General features: G+C 37.3%; 1 protein-coding gene across 1 annotated transcript in view; it reads left to right on the plus strand.

The window, feature by feature from the left end:
- Positions 1-19,959, plus strand: part of fa2h (fatty acid 2-hydroxylase) — a 31,475-nt gene extending 11,516 nt beyond the window's left edge. The window contains exons 2-7 of the mRNA XM_067502248.1: positions 12,085-12,216; positions 16,092-16,234; positions 16,866-16,966; positions 17,141-17,313; positions 18,207-18,459; positions 18,556-19,959. Coding sequence (XP_067358349.1) covers positions 12,085-12,216; positions 16,092-16,234; positions 16,866-16,966; positions 17,141-17,313; positions 18,207-18,459; positions 18,556-18,623 — 870 coding nt within the window. The 3' untranslated portion in view covers positions 18,624-19,959. The remainder of the gene's footprint in view (positions 1-12,084; positions 12,217-16,091; positions 16,235-16,865; positions 16,967-17,140; positions 17,314-18,206; positions 18,460-18,555) is intronic.
- The last annotated feature ends 382 nt before the right edge of the window (positions 19,960-20,341 follow it).

Here is a 20,341-nt window from a genome sequence, read left to right on the forward strand (position 1 = left end):
CAGCACTCTGAGTCTTTTCAAACTTATCAAACTTTAATCCCACTCTTTGCACACACATCCTACTAGAGAGCCGTTGCTGACACACCCTCAGAAGCACACACAATTGCCACAAAGCCCAGTTTTGTCACATGTTGAAATACACACATATAATTTTACATAATACAGATAATAGTAGATCTAATAATATTATATTATTCATAAAAACTATCCACACATTAGGTTTTATCTCATGTAGGTCTCAACACTGTTGTCCTCTCCTAATACTCCAGCTATATAGTGTATGGAGCCTGGTCTATAATGCAAACCAGTGCAAACAAATAAGATGCATTCATGTCACTGCTGTTCAATGTGCATGGATCACAGGAAGCTGCAACGGCACCTTTGCACATTAAAAGAAGCTTGGAAGATCTTTCTTGTAAAAAATAGTACTAGTTATATGCTGGGAGTGGTTTGATAGCTGATTAGTTAGAGCACATTCCACAACTACAGTGTCACAAGTTTGAGTCTGACTTGTTCTGCTACATTTTGTAGGTCATCTCTCCCCTTATGTTTTCTGTCTGCTATCCACTTGGTCCTATCTAATTAAGACAAAAAGTAGGGAAAAATTGCATACTGTAGGTTTAAGCAACTGAGGCGTGGATGCACCAAGCTGACATTCACCTGTCAGACAATAGTGGGGAGTTTGTTAACCTTTGTACAGAACTGTTGACACTAGTCATATGCATGTTCGTGGCTTTTCAGCCAATTCATCTCTTTGACTCCGTAAAAATCCCCATCAGTGCGAGAGCCCACCCTGATTGGCTCTTCATCTTAATTAATCAGTGCAGAATAAGAGAGAGAAAGAAGTGACAAATGAACTACGAGGGCACACACAGACATCTTTATTTCTCATCCTCTCCTCATCTGAACATTCAGTACGATAATAGTTTTACAATGACGCATCAGTCTAAAGTGAACAAAATGAAAGACATTTTAATTGTGGATCCAGATATTTATGGCACAGTCTGCTTTAACCTGCCCGGCATGAAACAAGAGCAGCAAATAGGAAACTTGAAACAAGTAAAACTGAAGCCTGACAAAGTCAGAGCGAATAAATATGAAATTTGTCCTGTCAGGATAGAAGTAACCATCTCAGCTCCACAGGCTGACCGTGTGGCCTTTCTTATCTCCTGTGTAACCTAGAAACCAAAGGGGTTATGACTGCTTCAGACCTGTAGAGCTGCTGACTTTGATGATTTTTTTCTATCAAGTACAGGAGGAATGATCAGCTATGCCTTACTTATCATGGAAGGTGTATGAAAGAGTAGAAACTGAAATATGGACCTAACAGCAGATTCGCACATTTGGCCAGTGTGTTAACCTAAATTAAAAAGGCAACCAAAAAAATATATTTTTACACATTTTACAGAAACTATTCTATCTAATCAATCTACTTTTCTCACTAGAAAAACTAAAATGTGGTCAGATGAATAGTTGTAGTTTGCCATGTCTGTGACTTTCTATACTTCAAAGAAGTAGGTCAACCACAAGGCAGAGATGGTTCTGTTGGTTTGTGCTAGGCAATTATAGATATATGAAACCGTCGTGCACATTCTGTTATTTTTTTGCCATGCTAATAATAGCCTCTGGATCTAGCTTTGTAGCAGGTTTCTTCAATGAATGAATAACAGTTAATTAAAATGAATTGTGATAATAGTGAATAAGACAGATTAAATAATGGGCAAATAATGGGATTGATATTAAAATAAAACTTGTATTAATCGAAACCATGAAGGTACGATGACATGCACTAAGGCTGTTGCTATCAAATACAGGAGGAATGATCAGCTATGCTGCTTTATGTACAGCATTGATTATTCCATGTACAAGAGGCAGCAGGGAGTCAAGTTACTTAAATGGTGATTAACCTGAAATGTAGGTTTTTGCAAAACACTTGCCAACAATTTACGGACAATGTAAATTGGTAATATTACTATTTTAAAGGTACTTGACCCAAAGTTAGTGTTAGTAAGTGAGATGTTTGTACGATGACAAATACTGTTGAATTTGAATTAAAGAGATGATCCTAGGTGATCAACTGCACCTCTATCCTCATGGTTTGATCAACTCTTAACTCCACAAATCAACCATGACCAAGTCTGCTTACACAGGGATACCCAGAGGGCGACTTACTCAGCCACTACTGTGCACATTATTCCTCCACCTTTAGCCCCAATACTTTCCGTATCACCAGTCATGAGCAGCTAACTAATAAAATGCAGTGAGAGAAACAAACACACCCTGAAGAGAAGGTAATCACAGCTTGAATAAGACAAGCTTCATGTTGTAATTTATTTTCAAAACACATCATGCTAATGGTTCACCTTAGAAAACATTTATTGGTTGTTTTTATTCGTTGAGCTTTACATCTTGACACACAAGAAAATAAACAAATATATGCAGAGGTCTGTTATTTTTATTCATAATGAAATATAATATAATTCTATTTCTGTGAGTATTGCTTTTGCTTGTGTTGGTTTCCTACAGATACTCTGGTTTCCTCCCACAGTCCAAAATCCTGCATGTTAGGTTAATTGGTGAATCTAAAAATTGCCAGTAGGTATGAATGTGACTTGCTTGATTTGATCCTGACATAGCCTTTCGCCCAATAACAACTGTGATAGGCTCAGGCTCCCTGTGAACCAAAGTAGGATAACCGGTTACAATTGATGAATGAATGGACAGATGTATAGAGATAAATGTGTAGTTATGTAGATACATTGTATCTATAATTATAGAAGATTTTTCCATTATGGCAGTAAAAATTGTCACAGATTTAGACATTTCCTTATCGTGATCACAACCGAACTCATTGCCCTGCTGTAATGTGTTCTATTCCTCTTCAATTGTCCACCCACATTTTCCTTCCTCCTCCCTGCTCCCCCTACACTCCCAGCAGAGGCTGAGTATAGTTTCTGTGTTGTGATGGTACCAGGGCATGTTGCCATTCCACTATAACATCCCCTTTGTGTTTAGTCTCATTTTATTATATTTCTCCTCCCACTGGAACAGAGCCCCTTATGTTTGTTTTGTAAGCTTGTTCTGCTCAGTAAAATATATATTTTTTCAATCACCATGCCCTCTTTAAACAAGGTCTCCTTGAATTAATTTTCAATTTTAAGTGTTTCCATTTAATTTTGATTCATATAATTAGAAATCTTGTTGCCTGTCAAAATCCTTGAGACAATTCTTCAGTGTCATGAGTTGAAAGTGGAATATTTAACACTTAGTCATGAATGAGTTTAGGCAGATTATTAACGGGCAATGAAGGACTTGTAATTAAAGGTTACCTTAAAAAAAGACATATTTTTGCAGGTTAAAGATTTTCATTATGATTAGTTGTAATGTTGGTGAATACTTTTAATCCTAGTATACACGCTAGAAAAGTGTAACAACATATAACATAGGAGTTTAAAAGTGTCCCTCTTCAGTATAAAACAGCCAGTGTCACTCTGAGTGTAACAATGAGCTGACGTGGGGTGAGATTAACGTCAGAAGCATAAGCGTACCACCCATTGTCTAAGCTCAGGCCTGAAGAGTGTACAAAGGCACTCACAGATCAAGGTCAGCAATCAGTTACTACGATCACCTTTTGTGCTTTTATTTTTTTAACAACTATATTAGCTTCTATTCATTCGTTTTTTGAATTTCTGGCTTCACATTTAGGTTGTAACAGTGAAAATGTGTCATGGCAGATTAGTATGGGGGTGGGGGAAGGTGAAAATGGAGATGGTGCAAGTCAAAGAGGAAAATGATGTGAGTTACTTTCAGCTCCCCAGGACACTATTGATGTGTTGCTATGGCAGCTTTTACCTGAGTGACAGCACCTGAGTTTGAATTTCAGGAACAATATAATGCAACGACATATATGAAAAAGCTGGGTGACTAAATTAAATGTGATTAATTTTATTTCTTTATTTTGGAATGATGTGAAAAATGGCTTTATCAAACAATTGACATTAGTTAGGACAATTTCCTTGGAGAAACATTACCTCTGTAATGTGGAAGCCCCAACTTGTCTTTGTGCACAGGCTTCAAATTAGGAAAGTAAAAAAGTGTGAAGTCATAGCCTTAATTACTTGTTACCATGTTACTGTGTGACTCTTCAGTGTAATAATGATGTTCAGGGACAGTATTTTATTGCATTTTATTTTCCCCTTATACAAGCATTGTTGTACAACAGCCACTGTTCCCTTTTTAACCAAACATAATGGTGGTAATAAATTTAATATGAATATCCATTGTTTAAAATTACATGATATAACCATACACTCCTCCTTGGAGAACAAATTTTTTATGAGTGTGCAAAATATAATTACATTGAAATCTAACGTGTCAAACTAATAATGTAGTTCTAATTGTAATTGTTTAGAAAGTATTTTGAGGTGTTACTTACTGAGGTAAGTTCAGTCTCTGCATCAATAAAAGTCCCCCAGCATATTTGTCACAGCTGTTCCTCTGAGGGCATACACTAGTCATATTTAGCATATAAGCAGATAATTGCATACTGAAATGTTTTATTGTGAATAATATGCTAATAATAAAACAAATAAATGACAATAAATGAGGGCTGATTAATTATGATGGAGAGTCAATAATCTGCAAAACATCACAAGAGGCTTTGAAACACATTTTTGGATTTAAAAAACGATTGGAAAATGTTACTTCAAATACTTGAAGTGAAAGATCTCAACACTCGCTCCACCACTATTAACCTGCAACCTGGATGGTAGTATGGTTGATGTTTTTTTTTTTAAATCTAAAATATGTGACTCATCCACAGTCATGCATGATTAATGCATGAGTCTGTGGCTCAAGGTATGAAGCAATTTTGAAATAAGATCTCTTTATCAGTAAATGGGTAATCTGTGTGTGCTTGTTAGAATTGATAGTGTTGGTATAGATACAGTATATTGAAATTTTTTGACAGTCACAGGCAGCCTTACTTATCATGAAAGGTGTATGAAAGAGTAGAAACTGAAATGTGGAACTAACAGCAGATTGGCACATTTGGCCAGTGTGTTAACCTAAATTAAAAAGGCAACCAAAAAATTTATATTTTTACAAATTTTACAAAAACTTTACAGAAACTATTCTATCTAATCAATCTACTTTTCTCACTAGAAAAACTAAAATGTGGTCTGATGAATAGTTGTAGTTTGCCATGTCTGTGACTTGCTAATAATAGCCTCTGGATCTAGCTGTGTAGCAGGTTTCTTCAATGAATGAATAACTGTTAATTAAAATGAATTGTGATAATAGTGAATAAAACAGATTAAATAATGGGCAAATAATGGGTTTGATATTAAAATGAAACTTGTATTAATCGAAACCATGAAGCTACGATGACATGCACTAAGGGTTGTAGGTACCAAATACAGGAGGAATGATCAGCTATGCTGCTTTATGTACAGCATTGATTATTCCATGTACAAGAGGCAGCAGGAAGTCAAGTTACTTAAATGGTGATTAACCTGAAATGTAGGTTTTTGCAAAACACTTGCCAACAATTTACGGACAATGTAAATTGGTAATATTACTATTTTAAAGGTACTTGACCCAAAGTTAGTGTTCTTATGTGAGATGTTTTTATGATGACAAATACTGAATTTGAATTAAAGAAATGACCCTAGTTGATCAACTGCACCTCTATCCTCATGGTTTGATCAACTCTTAACTCCACAAATCAACCATGACCAAGTCTGCTTACACAGAGATACCCAGAGGGCAACTTACTCAGCCACTACTATGCACATTATTCCTCCACCTTTAGCCCCAATACTTTCCGTATCAATAGTGAAAAAGACATATTAAATAATAGGATTGATATTAAAATGAAAATCGAGAAAACTAGTGTGCACATGGGAAACAAGAGTGCTGAGTGTGTTAAGGCTTATAGGTGCAACGCTGTCCATATTTATACTCTTGTATTCATCAAAACCATAAAGCTACGATGACATGCACTAACTGAGGCTGATGCTCTCTTGGTCACTCCTGGTCAAGTGATTGGCCTTCTAGATGAGAAACAGATTAATTTACAAAAAAGTCAAATAATCTGTCTGAAAAATATGTGAAAACCTCATCTATGTCTCAAAATCAAAAGCTGAAAGTTAAGATGCCAGAACATTTTATAATATGCAGAGATTGTGTCTGTCTGCTGTAAAGTGATCCACCTTCAAAGATGGACGGAACATGTGAATTACAACCACTTTGGTTAAGATTTACCCCAATTTCAAGCTTTACTAGTCAAAATTGAACAGCATTACTAAAACCACTAAGCGTTTTTGAGGACTGGAAAAAATGGCAAGTTAAAGGTTTCTTCAGGCTCCAAAGGCAAAGCTTTCCTTAAGCTATAAAAAGTGGTTTAACAGCAGAAACTGCTTCGTTTAAAGGCCTTGACCTTTTAGCCAGCAAATAATTGTGTGAAAAATTAACTGCATGATATTAATATTTATTTGGTAGGTATTGTTCACGATAGACATCATAACTTTTGCAAAAAAAAAAACAGGAAAATTTGTGAGATAAACATTTTTCATTTGTAATTTACACAACCATGTGAAATAGTATTATGTTCCTGTGTGAATACAGTGATGGTACAAACTGAACAAACGAATTAAACGTGCTCTTTTCCAGCACTGTTCTGTTGAGCATTTGTGAGCCCTGTGGCCACAGGTCCTAGTGTAGTAAAACTTTAATTTAGAAACTGCAACTAATGAATACATGTAACAATATACAGTGTACTGGAAATATCTCTTAAAAAATTTAAATTCTGTCTATACAGAAACGGAAATACACTTTACAGTATATTCTTTTCATCAACAGTACTGTATATTAATACACAGTAAGCTAGTATAAATGTTCCTTTTAGAAATTAAAGTTAATTTCTAATTAGTTTATTAAATTTGTCAAGGGGATGCACACGTTTGCACTGATATCATTTTCATTATTTTACTAAAATATACATTTTCATACACTTAATCATTTTTGTTATTTTGGATTATCCAAAATAACAAAAATAAAGCAACATTTGTACAAAATGTGCATTAACTATTACATTGCCGAAGAAAAAAAATCTTACTTTTTTTTGCCATTTCAAAATAAGAGCATGCAAACTTTTCTGTCCAACTGTATGTTGATACTGAACATATTAAATGCTTTGAAACGCTTCAAATTCCACTGGAGATCTTGCACATTCACAGTGACTGACTCACATCAAGCCACTGGGCAAAGTAATAGCAAGTTGAAGGTTTATTACAAATTAGGAAATGTTTGCATGCTAAAGACTAAACTAAGATGGTTGAGATAAAGATTTTATCTGTACAAAATAGCATGATAGCATGTGCTGGCATGACACTTGACAGAGTGAACAACACCACCGTATTTGGTTTATGGTCACACTTAAGTCAACTACACTCAAGTACTGAGAAGTGTTTGTCAATGGTTCTATGGTGATCTCCTGCTTGTTGCTGGTTTAAGAGAAGGGCTTTTTATTTAGCTAAGTGTCTGAATAAGAGAGATAAGCCAGTTTTTGTTCTTTGGCAAAAACTATTGAAAATAATCATAATGTCACTGTCCTAATTCCACCCTTGTTGAATCCAAATGAAACCAAAATACAGCGCGGTAAACCACTTGACCACACAATGCCTGTTGTTGTTTTCTTTTGTTTTTTTTATTTAGTTTTTTTAAATGAGTCTTTGCACGTATTTAATATTCCTCCTCTGAAAAACCTGGTTTAGCTTTAGCTAGTCTTACGTCATCACAAACCAATGCAAATATTGGTAGTCTTACTCAACAACAATAAACTTACTGTATTAACAACTACCACCAAATTAACTGTATGTTATTAATATTTATGTAGTAGGTATTGTTCAGCAGAGACATCTTACCTTTTGCAAAAAAACTGAAAAATTTGTGAGATAAACATTATTAATTTTTAATTTAAACTTTTAATCATCGATGCCACACAACCATGTGAAATAGTTTATGTTCCTTTGTGAATACAGTGATTGTACAAACTGAGCAAACTAATTAAACTTGCTCTTTTCCAGCACTGTTCTGTTGAGCTGTTGTGAGCCCTGTGGCTACAGGTCCTACTGTAGTTACGAGTTTGTTTCCATCGTCACCTCCTCGGAGAGGGAGTCTCTGTGTTGCACAGTGCATATGATTTGTTTTATGAGCACATTATACAATACTGTGTGTGTGTGTGTGTGTGTGTGTGTGTGTGTGTGCTCGTGTGTAAAGTTTGCACATATTTCCCAAGACTTAATCGTGAAGTATCTGTTTGCTTTGTGTGTTTGGCAAACACATTGACCGTGACATGAATGCAAAGTATGTGAGCATATTGTAAGGCTGGCAGATATTGGCATATTGTATAATGAAACTCTGCTGTATATTCTGAGCAGCTGAGATAGTGGAATAAAAATGGTGTGCATAACTTTTTTGTTTTTTTATATTTGAAACATCACTTCATGTGTGGATAGATAGATAGATAGATAGATAGATAGATAGATAGATAGATAGAAGCAGGTTGACCATGATTACAAACTCCATAGTGTGACCAAAAAGATGCTATGATATAAACTGAACGTTCCTCCAAGTAATGTCCCCTGGAGGGATTTTTCATCTAGAAGTAGAGAGATATTCTGATATCCGGAATTCAGTGAGAATTTTTATGGCATTTGCGTACATGTACTACCAAAACTAGAACCAAAAGACTCAAAATCAGTGAAGGCTTCCTTTAAGAAAAGGCCAAGTGGATTTGAATCAATGATCTCCTCATTGGTTTTTGTTTTTGTTTTCTGTGTTTGTTGTATTAATATCTGTACAGTCCACCTGCAGCCCCGGATTTTATAAAACCGTGTGGGTAACAGCTGTGTGATTATGGGCATTGGCACTACTGACAGTGTGACTTTCTGTCCTATAGTGTTAAGTGTTGGGGATGCAGGGGTGCCATCTTGTGAGGCATGCACATTAGTTACTGGCATACCTTTTGATTCGTTTGACTAAGAAGTGGTTTAATTTGTCCTATCTTCATCAAATCTGTACAGAGATAAGCACTCCTCTATTACAGCACTTTGGTGATGCTTTTCAGAATGAATATAGACAGACAAGGAGTCCTCACAACATGGTGCAATTACAAAAATTCAACACACCGTGATGGCAGTTAAACATACCAGTGTTAAGAATCCCAATAAATGATAGAGTACTTTTCTGATTTCTTTTTATATGGAGTGTTTGAGGGAGAACTAAGTTGGCCTTGTGGCTCAGTTGTAGACCATTGGGTTGGGATACAGAAGGCAGCGGGTTCAAATCCCACCCCACCAGGTGTGCCCCCACCCAGCCACCAAGGGTAACCTTGGTGCCAGTCCCAAGCCCGGACAAAAAAATGGGAGGGTTGCAGCAGGAAGGCCATCCGGTTTAAAAACGCATGCCAAATCAACTTGCAGAATATGTTCTGCTGTGGTGACCTCTGAAGGGACAAGCTGAGAGCCATTGATCGTTTTTGTTTGAGGGTGAACTAGTTTTATTTTATTTCACTGCACACCACATCCACTGTTCTACCAGTGGCTGGTTGAACACATCTCTGGCACACAATTCCATTACAGTTAATGGTCTTTTTCGTGGTTACTCCACATATTTTCTGATTGAGCTCACCACACTCATACATCATCATCACACAGTGTCTCATTTGATTTAAAAAAAAATTAAATAAGGAGTTCCTCCCATTTTGGTAAAACATTCCCAACACAGGCCACACCTCCTCCAAACACACCTCACCTGAAGAATTTAGTGAAAGCCCAGAACTGCACTCTGCTTTGTTAAGCCTCTATGAATAAAGTGGAGCAAGTTTCACCTCACTGAACGCCAGGATAACACGTTACTCCCAGGCTCACATACGCCATGGCTGTGATATGAAGGGTGTGTCTGCTCATTGCTTTTTTTATTGACATGAAATCAAGCTGCTTGCCTTGGTACCTGTGTGTGTGTGTGTGTGTGTGTGTGTGTGTGTGTGTGTGTGTGTGTGTGTGTGTGTACAGCTTAAGAAGTAGAGAGTGAGAACAATGAAAAAGAAAGTGTTTTTGTGTTGGTTATGCTACCCTTGTTTGTGTTGCTAAGTGTGATTGTTTTCATGTCATGTCTGTATCGCCAGGTAGAGCATCACCTATAACAACACTAAACAATTGACAATGCACTAAATGGACAGTGGAACATCTCTGTTTTTTTTTCTGTATTAAAAAAAATCTAACTCCCTTCTTATTATGGCAACAATAAATATTTTCTTTGAAGAAGTTTTTAATTTTTTTTTAATAATAGGGGGATAGATTGCCCCTCTAGGTGTTAAATTGCCATGGTTATGTTGAAGGTATGTGGTTAGGGCCAAAAAAAGGACCTTTTGGCAAAGGACTGAAGACTTTTTTTCTGTTCCTAACAAGTTTAAATGGCTCTTTGAGAGCTACAACTTGGTTTTAGTGTTTGGGTAATATTGATGTTGGGTTAGGGTTAAGATTTGTGATACACCGGGCATCCGGTGTGAAAACTGTGCCAAATCAACATGCAGACATTGATCTGCCATGGCGACCCTGAACTCACGGGATAAGCAGAAAGGACAAAAAAAAAAAAAAAAAAAAAAAAAAAAAAAAAAGTCATAGTTGAAAGGGAAGCAGGTAATATCATTTTTCTCTGTTTCCTTTGCTGTTTTGTGATTGCAGCACATGCAAAGAACAAGCTGGTTGCAGTTTGACTCTTTTATGTGCTATAAATGAGTAAACCCCCTGTCAGTTGTGACAGATTCAAATATCAACTCTGTTTCAATCAAAAACTCCACTTTTCAAACTGCTACTGCAAAGTAACGGGTGTCATATTTCACACTTAGTCATATCTCATCACTTGGTGCAGTAAACAGTTATTCACAGTGGTGACAAATGGAAAAGCATGCAGGTTTCCTGTTTTGAAGATGGGTTCACTTCAGGAAATTTGTACCACCACTAAGTTCATGGCCTACATGGGGAGACGTATTTACCCCAAAAATAATCTATCTCGAATGAAAAAAAGATAAATAAGACGCGGAGGAGAAATTACTCTTATAGTAATATAGAAATTAGTAATATAGAAATTGCTATATTATGTTCTTGTTAATTTTTTCCTTATGAATACAGATTCTGAGGGTACGAATGTTCAGATAAGATCAGATTAACTGCTTTTTGTAATAAAATCTATAGCAAAATTGCAGTCTTTCAATTACCTCTCTTTGTCTTGCTTATACTTTAGAACTCAAAGGAGAAATTTGATTAGGAAAACACTTGATGATCAATTGACATTTTCATAGTCGCACATAGTTAGATGATAAATAGCTTTTTTTTTTCTCTCCTCAGGTCTCTCTTTCTCTCTTGATGAGGATTGTGTAGAGCTGTTTTACAGGTCACAGCTGTAGTGATTTGCCCATATAGCTTTAGAAATCTTGACAAAAACCAATTGTAGCTGTATGTCATCAAAACAAAACTGTTGTAAACATAAAGTATGGTGGTATATGTCACAGTATATATTTGAACATGAGGTAGCTGCATTCAGCAGAGCAGCAAAGGGCAGTTATGTCAAATAATGGTCTGTGTGACTGGCATTACAAACACACACGAGGTGGGATCTGTAGATCATTGGGTGAGTTGTCCTTTGACAATACAGTCAGAGGTTCGACTCCCTAACCTTCCTACATGTCTAAACTGAACCCCAAGTAGCTGTGTGTGTGCGTGAATGGAAGAATGAGCAGCAAAATTGTAAAGCACTTTGGATGAAAGCACATGTATAAACAGACCATTTATAGACACACACTTTATAAAGTAGGTATTGTGTGTCTTTGAGAAAGCATAGTTTAAAGCAAAGCACAAATGGGTCTTTACTGTATTTCCTGTTAACCAGAAAACATAAGAAATCAAAAGTCATGACCTCTAGGGGTAAAAACTAACCCATCCATTTGTCTGTCTCTTCACAAATCTGATCATCATTGGTAACCTTGGTGTCCTTAATCCTTCTTGTCTCATTGTTCTTCAGGCTGTGAGAGAGAGAAGGAAGACCAGTGAACAGACAGAAGGAAAGATGACAGAAAAGACAACAGTTAAGAAAGTCAGTGAGGACGACGAGGACAACCCGTACAACCTCTGCAGCTCTGTGGACCTGGACAAGGTACAGCGTGTGTGTGTTTAGTCTAAGCTGGTATGTGGTGACAAGGGAAAGAGTGTGCTTCTACATACAGTGTCTCTTTGTGTGTTTGTTAAATTTGTACTGGGTTAAATGCGGTAGTCAGGAATGAGAGTGCAACCAAACGAAAAGAAAGAGTGTGTGTGGTGGTGGGGTGAGAAAGGGGGGTCAGGTGAAGAGTGAACAGTCATCAGGTTATTCACCCTCTTTAGCAGCTATGTCAGCATGCCAGGTCTTTACCACATTAACCAGTCTATCTTGTTCTCTGTGTTGCCTGGTGTCAGCGTGTTGAGTAAAATGGGATGTATGATGTGACAATATATGTTGTGTGGTGATAGAAAAAATCCATTGTTTCATATTACGCTCCATTGTTAATATCATTGCATTTTTCTTTGGGGGGGATGGATTATGCAAATCTTTGTCCTCAATTGGAGAAGAAAGTGCCAAAGCTTGTAGCCTCTGTGCCAACATTACTACCACCTACTCAATAATCATGTCTTACATTACGGAGATGATGTCCTGGAAAAAGATACTGAAGTGTGCTGCACATTTTGTGACGTGTTTGATCAAAAAAATGCAGTCGCAGAAAAATAATGACAAATAAAATAAAATAAAAATCACATTTTGGTCAAGCTTATAGTTCAAATTGTAATAGGAAATCATCCTTTCCAAGTTGCTTTATTGTGATATGTCATTATCGGGATGAGAAATGTTCATCTCATATGTCACACTTGTAAATGTTAACGCTTCAGTGTTTCTATTTTTATGCTTCATTGACTGGTAATAAAATTCATGTTTTAAACCTTGTACTTACATTTTGAGGGTTTTGCTGAGGCCTTTAAGTCTGGCTGTCAGTTGATAGTCACCCTATGGACAGATGATTAGAAAATAGGCCCCTGGACAGTGGAGAAGAAAAGAAGAGCCCCTCACCTTTTTTTTTTCTTTAGTCATTTTAAGGCAGTGGTAATTTTATTTTTTAAATGTGTTTTTGTCTCTACTTTATATCATTTTGTGCCTTTGGTCATTTTGTTTCAATTTTTTGATTTCTTTTTTTAGACATTCTGCTCATTTTGTGCTTCTTTTGCATAGTTTTAAGATGTTTTTGTTGTTGTTTTTCCACGTGACCTCTCAGGCCACTTGGCCTATGTCCGATAGGCCCTTTGGTAATACATCAGTGGGTCTCACAAAGACTTGTCCGTCTTTTCACTACTTTCAGACTTTAAGTAAGCAACTTACAGTCAAACTGGGAGAGCATTGTATAGTTACTTATCCTTTAAGGATCGCTTGAGTGAGTGGTCAGGAAATGAACAGATGTCTGAAGCAATGACAACCTACACACTTCTATACGGTTTGGATGGCAGTTTGACTGTACCACACACTTTTAGAGAGCCGTTTGAGGGTCCAAACCTGGTTTTAGCGTTAAAGTTAGAAATACTTTAGGTTGCATGTAGGGCTGGTGATAGGGATTTAGATGATTAAGAGCAAAGCAAAGTGTCTAGAGAAGTGGGAGAATGAGTGTCGTTTTTCTCTGCACCCGTCTCACACTCAGGAATGTGAGGCATCACACAAGCATGTGACCCAGTTTCTTTTGTCTTTTCTCACTTGTTAATTTTTGAATACAGAAACCAGCATCTGTATCAGAGTTCTTACCAGCAAACTTCACCTGTCACATTTTAAAAGGAACATGACTATGATCAACATCTGCTGATACTCAGAAAATACTGACTATTGGACATTGTGTTTGTCATGTGAGGTGGTGGCAGCAGTGACCTTTTTCATAAAAGAAGTGTTTCTACAGGATAGCAAGGATTTCCAACTTGTCTTAAAGTATCAGCAGTTGAATGTGGGAAGTTCCTGCAATAGTCACAAGTAAGACAACCACCCCCCTCAACATGTGATGAGAAATGTCACTTCTTTTTATTTGTAAAAATGAAGCTCTCTATGCTTGTTGATTAATAGTACTCCTCTGTCCAGCATGACCGATATATCAACAAGAATCTGATTGTACCAGGTGTCAAAAGGGGCTTCCCCAGCAAGACTGTCTCTCATTTACGTCACAGTGGATTGTCTTTTACTAAAACATGACTGTAATTGGACACACAAGGAAGTAGCAGCCTTGTCATATTATTTAATACCAAACCTGTAGTCTAGCTGCCAATGAAAGTGTATTTATCAAAAAAAACAAACTACAAGGACACATAAGACAGATCGGTATTGTATATACATTATACACCAATCAGCCACAACAATAATACTACGTGTTGGCTTATAGGTTATTGTAGACAAGACAAGACAAATTTATGATCATGGTGAATTCATGATCAACAGGTGGAGGGTGCACTGTGGGCAGGGCTGTTTACCTGTAGACCGGTCAGAGCGACCATACTGAGCCCTGTACATCATATTTAAGGGTTTTAACGGTTTTACACATCTCTTTTTACAGGTTTAGAGGAGTATTGTTGCAAAAGTGGAGAAAGTTGCATGACACATTCTGTGGCTCCAGATGCAAGGTGTATGAAGTCTGTTAAACACCTTTTAGTGGGGGGAGGGATCAGTATGTGGCAACGTTACTAGAACTACCTAGCCTGCTCAGCTCTGTTTAAGGATTGAGGCTAAAGGCTACACTAGTTGCTATGAGCACAACACACCCAAATCTCTGATCAAGCTGTTGGCAGTTGAGCTTCTTGGTAAATAATGTAGACACCAGGTTTTATTAAGAAGGAAGACCAGCCATTATCTTTTCTTTTGCTACATCAGTTGTGACCATTTTGTCCATTAAGAGTCTTACATGTTTAAGCAGTGATCTTACCCTGTACATTTTTTTGCTCATTATATTATTGCAATTACTTTAGTTGTTTGTAGTTCACAGGATTTCTTGATATGAATGCAGGATAAATAGTTTTTAATCATCTTGGACTGAGTGAACTGGGGTAATAAAGCACAGAGATGGGTTCTACGAGCCAGTGCTCTTAGGTTGATAACTCTGAACTGATATGACAGATTGCTAACCAGTCAAGGCCAGCAAACTGCCACTGCATGCTAAATTGTCGGTGTTAATGATTGTGTGCATACTGCACATGCTGCTTGGTGTGAAAGTTGAGATGAACACCAGTCATGCATAACATTATGACCACCTGTGCAATTTAATGCAATCCAATACAGTGGTGCTGCCATAAATTCTACTTTTACAAGGTTTTGGCCTCCTCATTCATTTTAAATAGGGTGGCCAAAACATTAGAACCAGCTCTTCTAATATTGCACTCCAGTATGATGCCACTACCCACTTAGACCTCAAGTGGCAGTTGAGGTCTAAGTGGGTTTCATCCTAAAAACCGAGAAATGATAACTTTGTAGAAGTAGAATTCGTAGCAGAGCCACTGTCTTGGATTGCATTAGATTGCACAGTTGGTCATAACGTTATGCATGATTGTTGTATAGTAGATAGCAGGTTCTCATGAATAGCTCTAGTCACTTCCCATAAGGTCAGCAGACATATTTAGAATAATAAATATATTTTATCAAATTTGTGACTTGACATCAGCTTCTAACCTAAACACTAATGCATATTTAAATCATAACTTGAGTTTTCCCCCACTTTACAGCTGCAGGTCTCACCGCTGTCAGTATGAGCTGCTTGTAAAGAGGCTGTAAATGTCCTCAGCCTTTGCAGGGTGTAATTTAGTTAAGACAGAAAAAACTGGCTGAAGCAATCACTAACTTCCTGATTTTACCAGCGCCTATGTGTTTCATCTGTTTTTAATTCTCTAATCCCCCCTGCTGGTGACAAACTGGTAAAACTGTTGTCCAACACTGATTCTTCAGTAAACGTTTGACTCATTTCTTCATGTTTGTCTCCACAGGATTTGGTAGATTGGAGGAAGCCCCTGGCCTGGCAAGTGGGCCATCTTGGAGAGAGATACGATGCGTGGGTTCACCAGCCAGTTGACAGACCAATCAGGTTGTTTGGAAACCCCCTCCTGGAGGCCGGCACCAAGACTTCCTGGTAAGACAAGAGGCTTTTTTATTTTGGGGGGTTTTCTTTTTGGAATTACTACTGTATGTGATAAAGCAAGACAAAAGTATATTTGTGTTTACATTTTAAACCTTAGCATACCATAAGTATATTGATGCAATCATTCAGTCATGCAGAATTGTGCGTGTGTGGGTTGTTGGGTTTTTTTTTTTTTTTTTGGTCAATAAACAAAAGTAGTGTTTGTGTTTAGACTCCTTCATAAAACATCAGCAAGATTGGGTATTGTTTGTTTACTTGCTATCAGTGTTCTTCCCTGCTTTTATGGCTCATTGCTGCATGTCTTGGCACCACAGTTGAATGGTGTGAAGCCATTGGCAGGATTTATCACCTCACTGGCACACGTGCATTGTTGTGCGTGAGATAAACGGAGCTTCACAAGATTCATATTACCACTTAAGCTAGAGAATGAATGAAATGAAAAGAGACAAATATTCATAAGAAATATAATTTTTTTAATTTGGGGAAAAATAGTGTGTTTTTCTAGCATCCAAGTACTTACAATACAAAGCTTATTCAAAAAATGTGGGTTTTCTGGCCCTTGATCATATGAAATGCTACAGTTCCCCCTTATTCTGAGTTGTAAGTAGTTTTCTTCCTACAGGTACTGGGTCCCAGTGGTGTGGCTTCCTGTTGTGTTTTATTGTAGCTGGTACTGCTACACCACCCTGGCAAAAAGCACCACCAGGATAGACCTAACTTCAGGTAACGCACAAACTCACAAGCATGCTTTTTCTTTTCATTCATGTTTTCACATTCCTTCTGTGGATATGCACACACCATTATGCATTTGCTTTCAGCATCTTCATCTCTAGTGAGTGTGGTTTTATCTCGATGTCTGTTTTTTTTTTTTTTTTTTTTTTTTTTTTTTTTTTTTAGACATGTCTATCCCGATCCATAAGTACACTTTCCCACTTTTCTTTATGATGGGCTGGTTCTTGTGGACGTTCATCGAGTATTGCATCCATCGCTTTGTCTTTCACATGAAACCACCAGCTCATAACTATTACCTCATCATGCTGCACTTCCTCCTGCATGGACAGCACCACAAGGTACAGAGATACAGTGCCAATGGGCAGGTGTCATGATCATGATCATAAAACTGAGACATCATGAACTCATATTTGTTTTGTTATATAGCGTAAAGCAGAGATATTGATTAATGAATCATTTTATATAGTTATGGAAGAGTAACTATAGAGTAACTAAAACTAATATATATGGATGTTTAAAAAAACAATATGTATTTATAAATATCTATATATTTATTATATACAGATATAATGAATGTCTACCTGAAAGCTGCCCTCTAATGGTTACAACCCAGCTTTTGAAAAAAATGTTTTGCTATTGGTTTGATCTGGTAGCACGTGACAAATTGTGGCAGCTTTCATCACTGTGTATTTATAACTGTCATTACATTGCAATTACATAGCAACAATAGTGTTCTAGCTAACGTTATGTTAGGGGTTTAATTAATCTTAAACCAGTACTATTCCTAGTGTACATGGATTCAGTTTGACATTAAAAGAGCAACTTTACCAATTTTTAACATATTTCTTATGCTTCTAGTTTGGGAGGTACCTGTACATGAATGGTATCAAACTACCCTCTGTGTTTTGAATGAAAATATTTCTCTGCCTCTGGCGGAAAAACTATGACTTGATCTGGATGACTTGTTAGTGTTAGTGATGTTATGTGGTTGATAGTTCAACCAACCACATGACATCATCTAAATTGAAAACTCCTCTAGATAATGTCAACTTGAGTTTTTTTCAAGCCAGAAGAAGAGAGGCTTTAACTCAGGGAAGACAGAGAGACAATTGAAAAACTTTATGCACATTTTTCATCTTTTTTTTGGTTTTGTTTTGTTTCACTAGCTTCTACCTGCTAATACTACACTGTTACATTTCAGTGCAAAACACAAACTTTGTCTTCTTCACAGTCCCCTTTTGATGGCTCTCGGTTGGTCTTCCCCCCTGGCCTGGCCTCGCTAGTGGTGGGAATTTTCTACTTAACCCTCCAGCACACACTGCCAGATATTATTAGCACGTCTGTGTTTGTTGGAGGACTATGCGGGTACGTCGTGTACGATATGATTCACTACTACCTGCACTATGGCTCGCCAAAGAGAGGCTCATATTTGTACAGCCTGAAGGCCTACCACGTCAAACACCACTTCGAGCACCAAAGATCTGGTGAGCACTGTAAAAGTGTAAATCTCTTGGATGTACGGGATTATCCCTGCTTCTGTCTTTAATCTAACTGATGTCACCTTTATTTTATCTGTCCAGGTTTTGGAATCACCACTACGTTCTGGGACCACCCCTTCAACACAGTCATCCCTGATGAGAAATTCTAACACAGAAATGGCTCTCCTGAAGGGTTGCAGGACTTATTAGCCACCCTGTTTAACAGCTAGCCCACATGCTATAACAACCCTAACACCTGTCGTTCAGACTCTGCAGCCATAGCTCCCATAACCCTGGAGAAACGCATGTCGACCCTTGATTCCAACAAGCAACATGTTGATTTCATCTGTTTTTTTTTTTTTTGTCGTGTGTGTTTTAACCAGTCTGCGGTCTTTTCTGTTCTATTGTTTTTAATACCCAAAACAACTTCTGCTACTGCTGCACTTTCGGCCATTACTCAATCGCCAGTCACATTTTTATGACATTAATCTGGGTGATGGGAGAGAATGAGAGGGACACAAAAGAACAGACAGATAATGTGCACATCTATGTCTTTGATTAGTATAATTTTGTTTAATTTGAAGGATTACAGTAAAAAACTGTAGATCTTGTACAAAATCAGACTTGGTTTCTAAGTATTTGCCAATTTCATCAGACACATCATGGAAATCTACTGTACAAGCTGTGAGTGGAAGAAAGGGAAAAGGAAGTGATTGATGGTAAGTGAATGTGGACAATGGAGAGGAAAGTGGGTGAGAGCAGGAGAAAACCTCTTAACTGCATCATCTCACTAGGTGAACTAACTCAGGAAAATAATTTTTAGCCTTTCTCTGCTGTTGTCGGCTGCTTTAATACCCCTTGTGTTGTCCTTAGCATCACAGCTCTCTTTCCCACTGGCTGTTATGCTGCCCAGCTACGCTGCTACACAAGCTGTTACACTGTAACAGTGTAACTGTCACCAGAAGTTCCCCTCACTGTGTCTAGATGCACTGTAGTGTTTTGAAGGTCTGGAACAATAAACATTTGGTTTCAGATATTTGAACATGAGGAAATTCATCTGTCGGTTTTGATTTAACTTATGAATTTTAAGCAAAGCTGCAAAAGTGAGATTATGCTGTAGTGCACTAATGCAATGTGCTATTGTAAAGCAGATGTTGAAATTTTTGAAACCACTGTGGAGATTTATTTTTGCAAGCCTGTTGTCATATTTCCTTCTTTTTACTTTTGTCATTAATGACTTTACAAAGATGTAAAAAGATATTTTGTAACATGCTTTGTACAAAAGAGGATAATCTGAAAAAAAAACCTGTCAAACTGAGCGGATGGAGAGTGCATCTGTGTGTGTAGGTGCATTTAGATGTAATGATAGATGGATGGCAAAGTGTTGCAGAGGGACAGAACAGAAGGTATGAGGCCAGCTTGTCAGACTTTCTGCTGTGGGGATCTTGGTCTCAAAGGTCACAGGGTCAGCTAGGTGACCAGTGTTGTGGAAACTGATTAATCCTTCCATTTGAAGCCACTGGCTTATTTGGCCCTGCAGATCCCCGCAGGATGACGATAATCATCTGACTGGACAGCAGGAGGTCTTGACAGTCAGTGGCAGATCCTCTAAATGTCTCTTTTAAACACCAGATGGCAACGTTGATAAATAAAGCAGAACAAAGATAGTTTAGACTATTTTCATATGTAATAGAGAACAGTGATAATTTTCTAACACTGCACAGCATCTCTTTTTTTTCAAATATATTTTCAATTTTATTAGTTTAAAGAAAGAGTCCCACTTATATTATGTATATACATATACATTACTTTGTAAAACAACACCTGTTGCAGATAATTTAACATTTTAAGAAAGAGATGGATAAATAAAACTGTGAAGTGATTTGCA

Source organism: Channa argus, chromosome 4 (assembly GCF_033026475.1).
Source record: "Channa argus isolate prfri chromosome 4, Channa argus male v1.0, whole genome shotgun sequence".
Taxonomy (NCBI): Eukaryota; Metazoa; Chordata; class Actinopteri; order Anabantiformes; family Channidae; genus Channa; species Channa argus.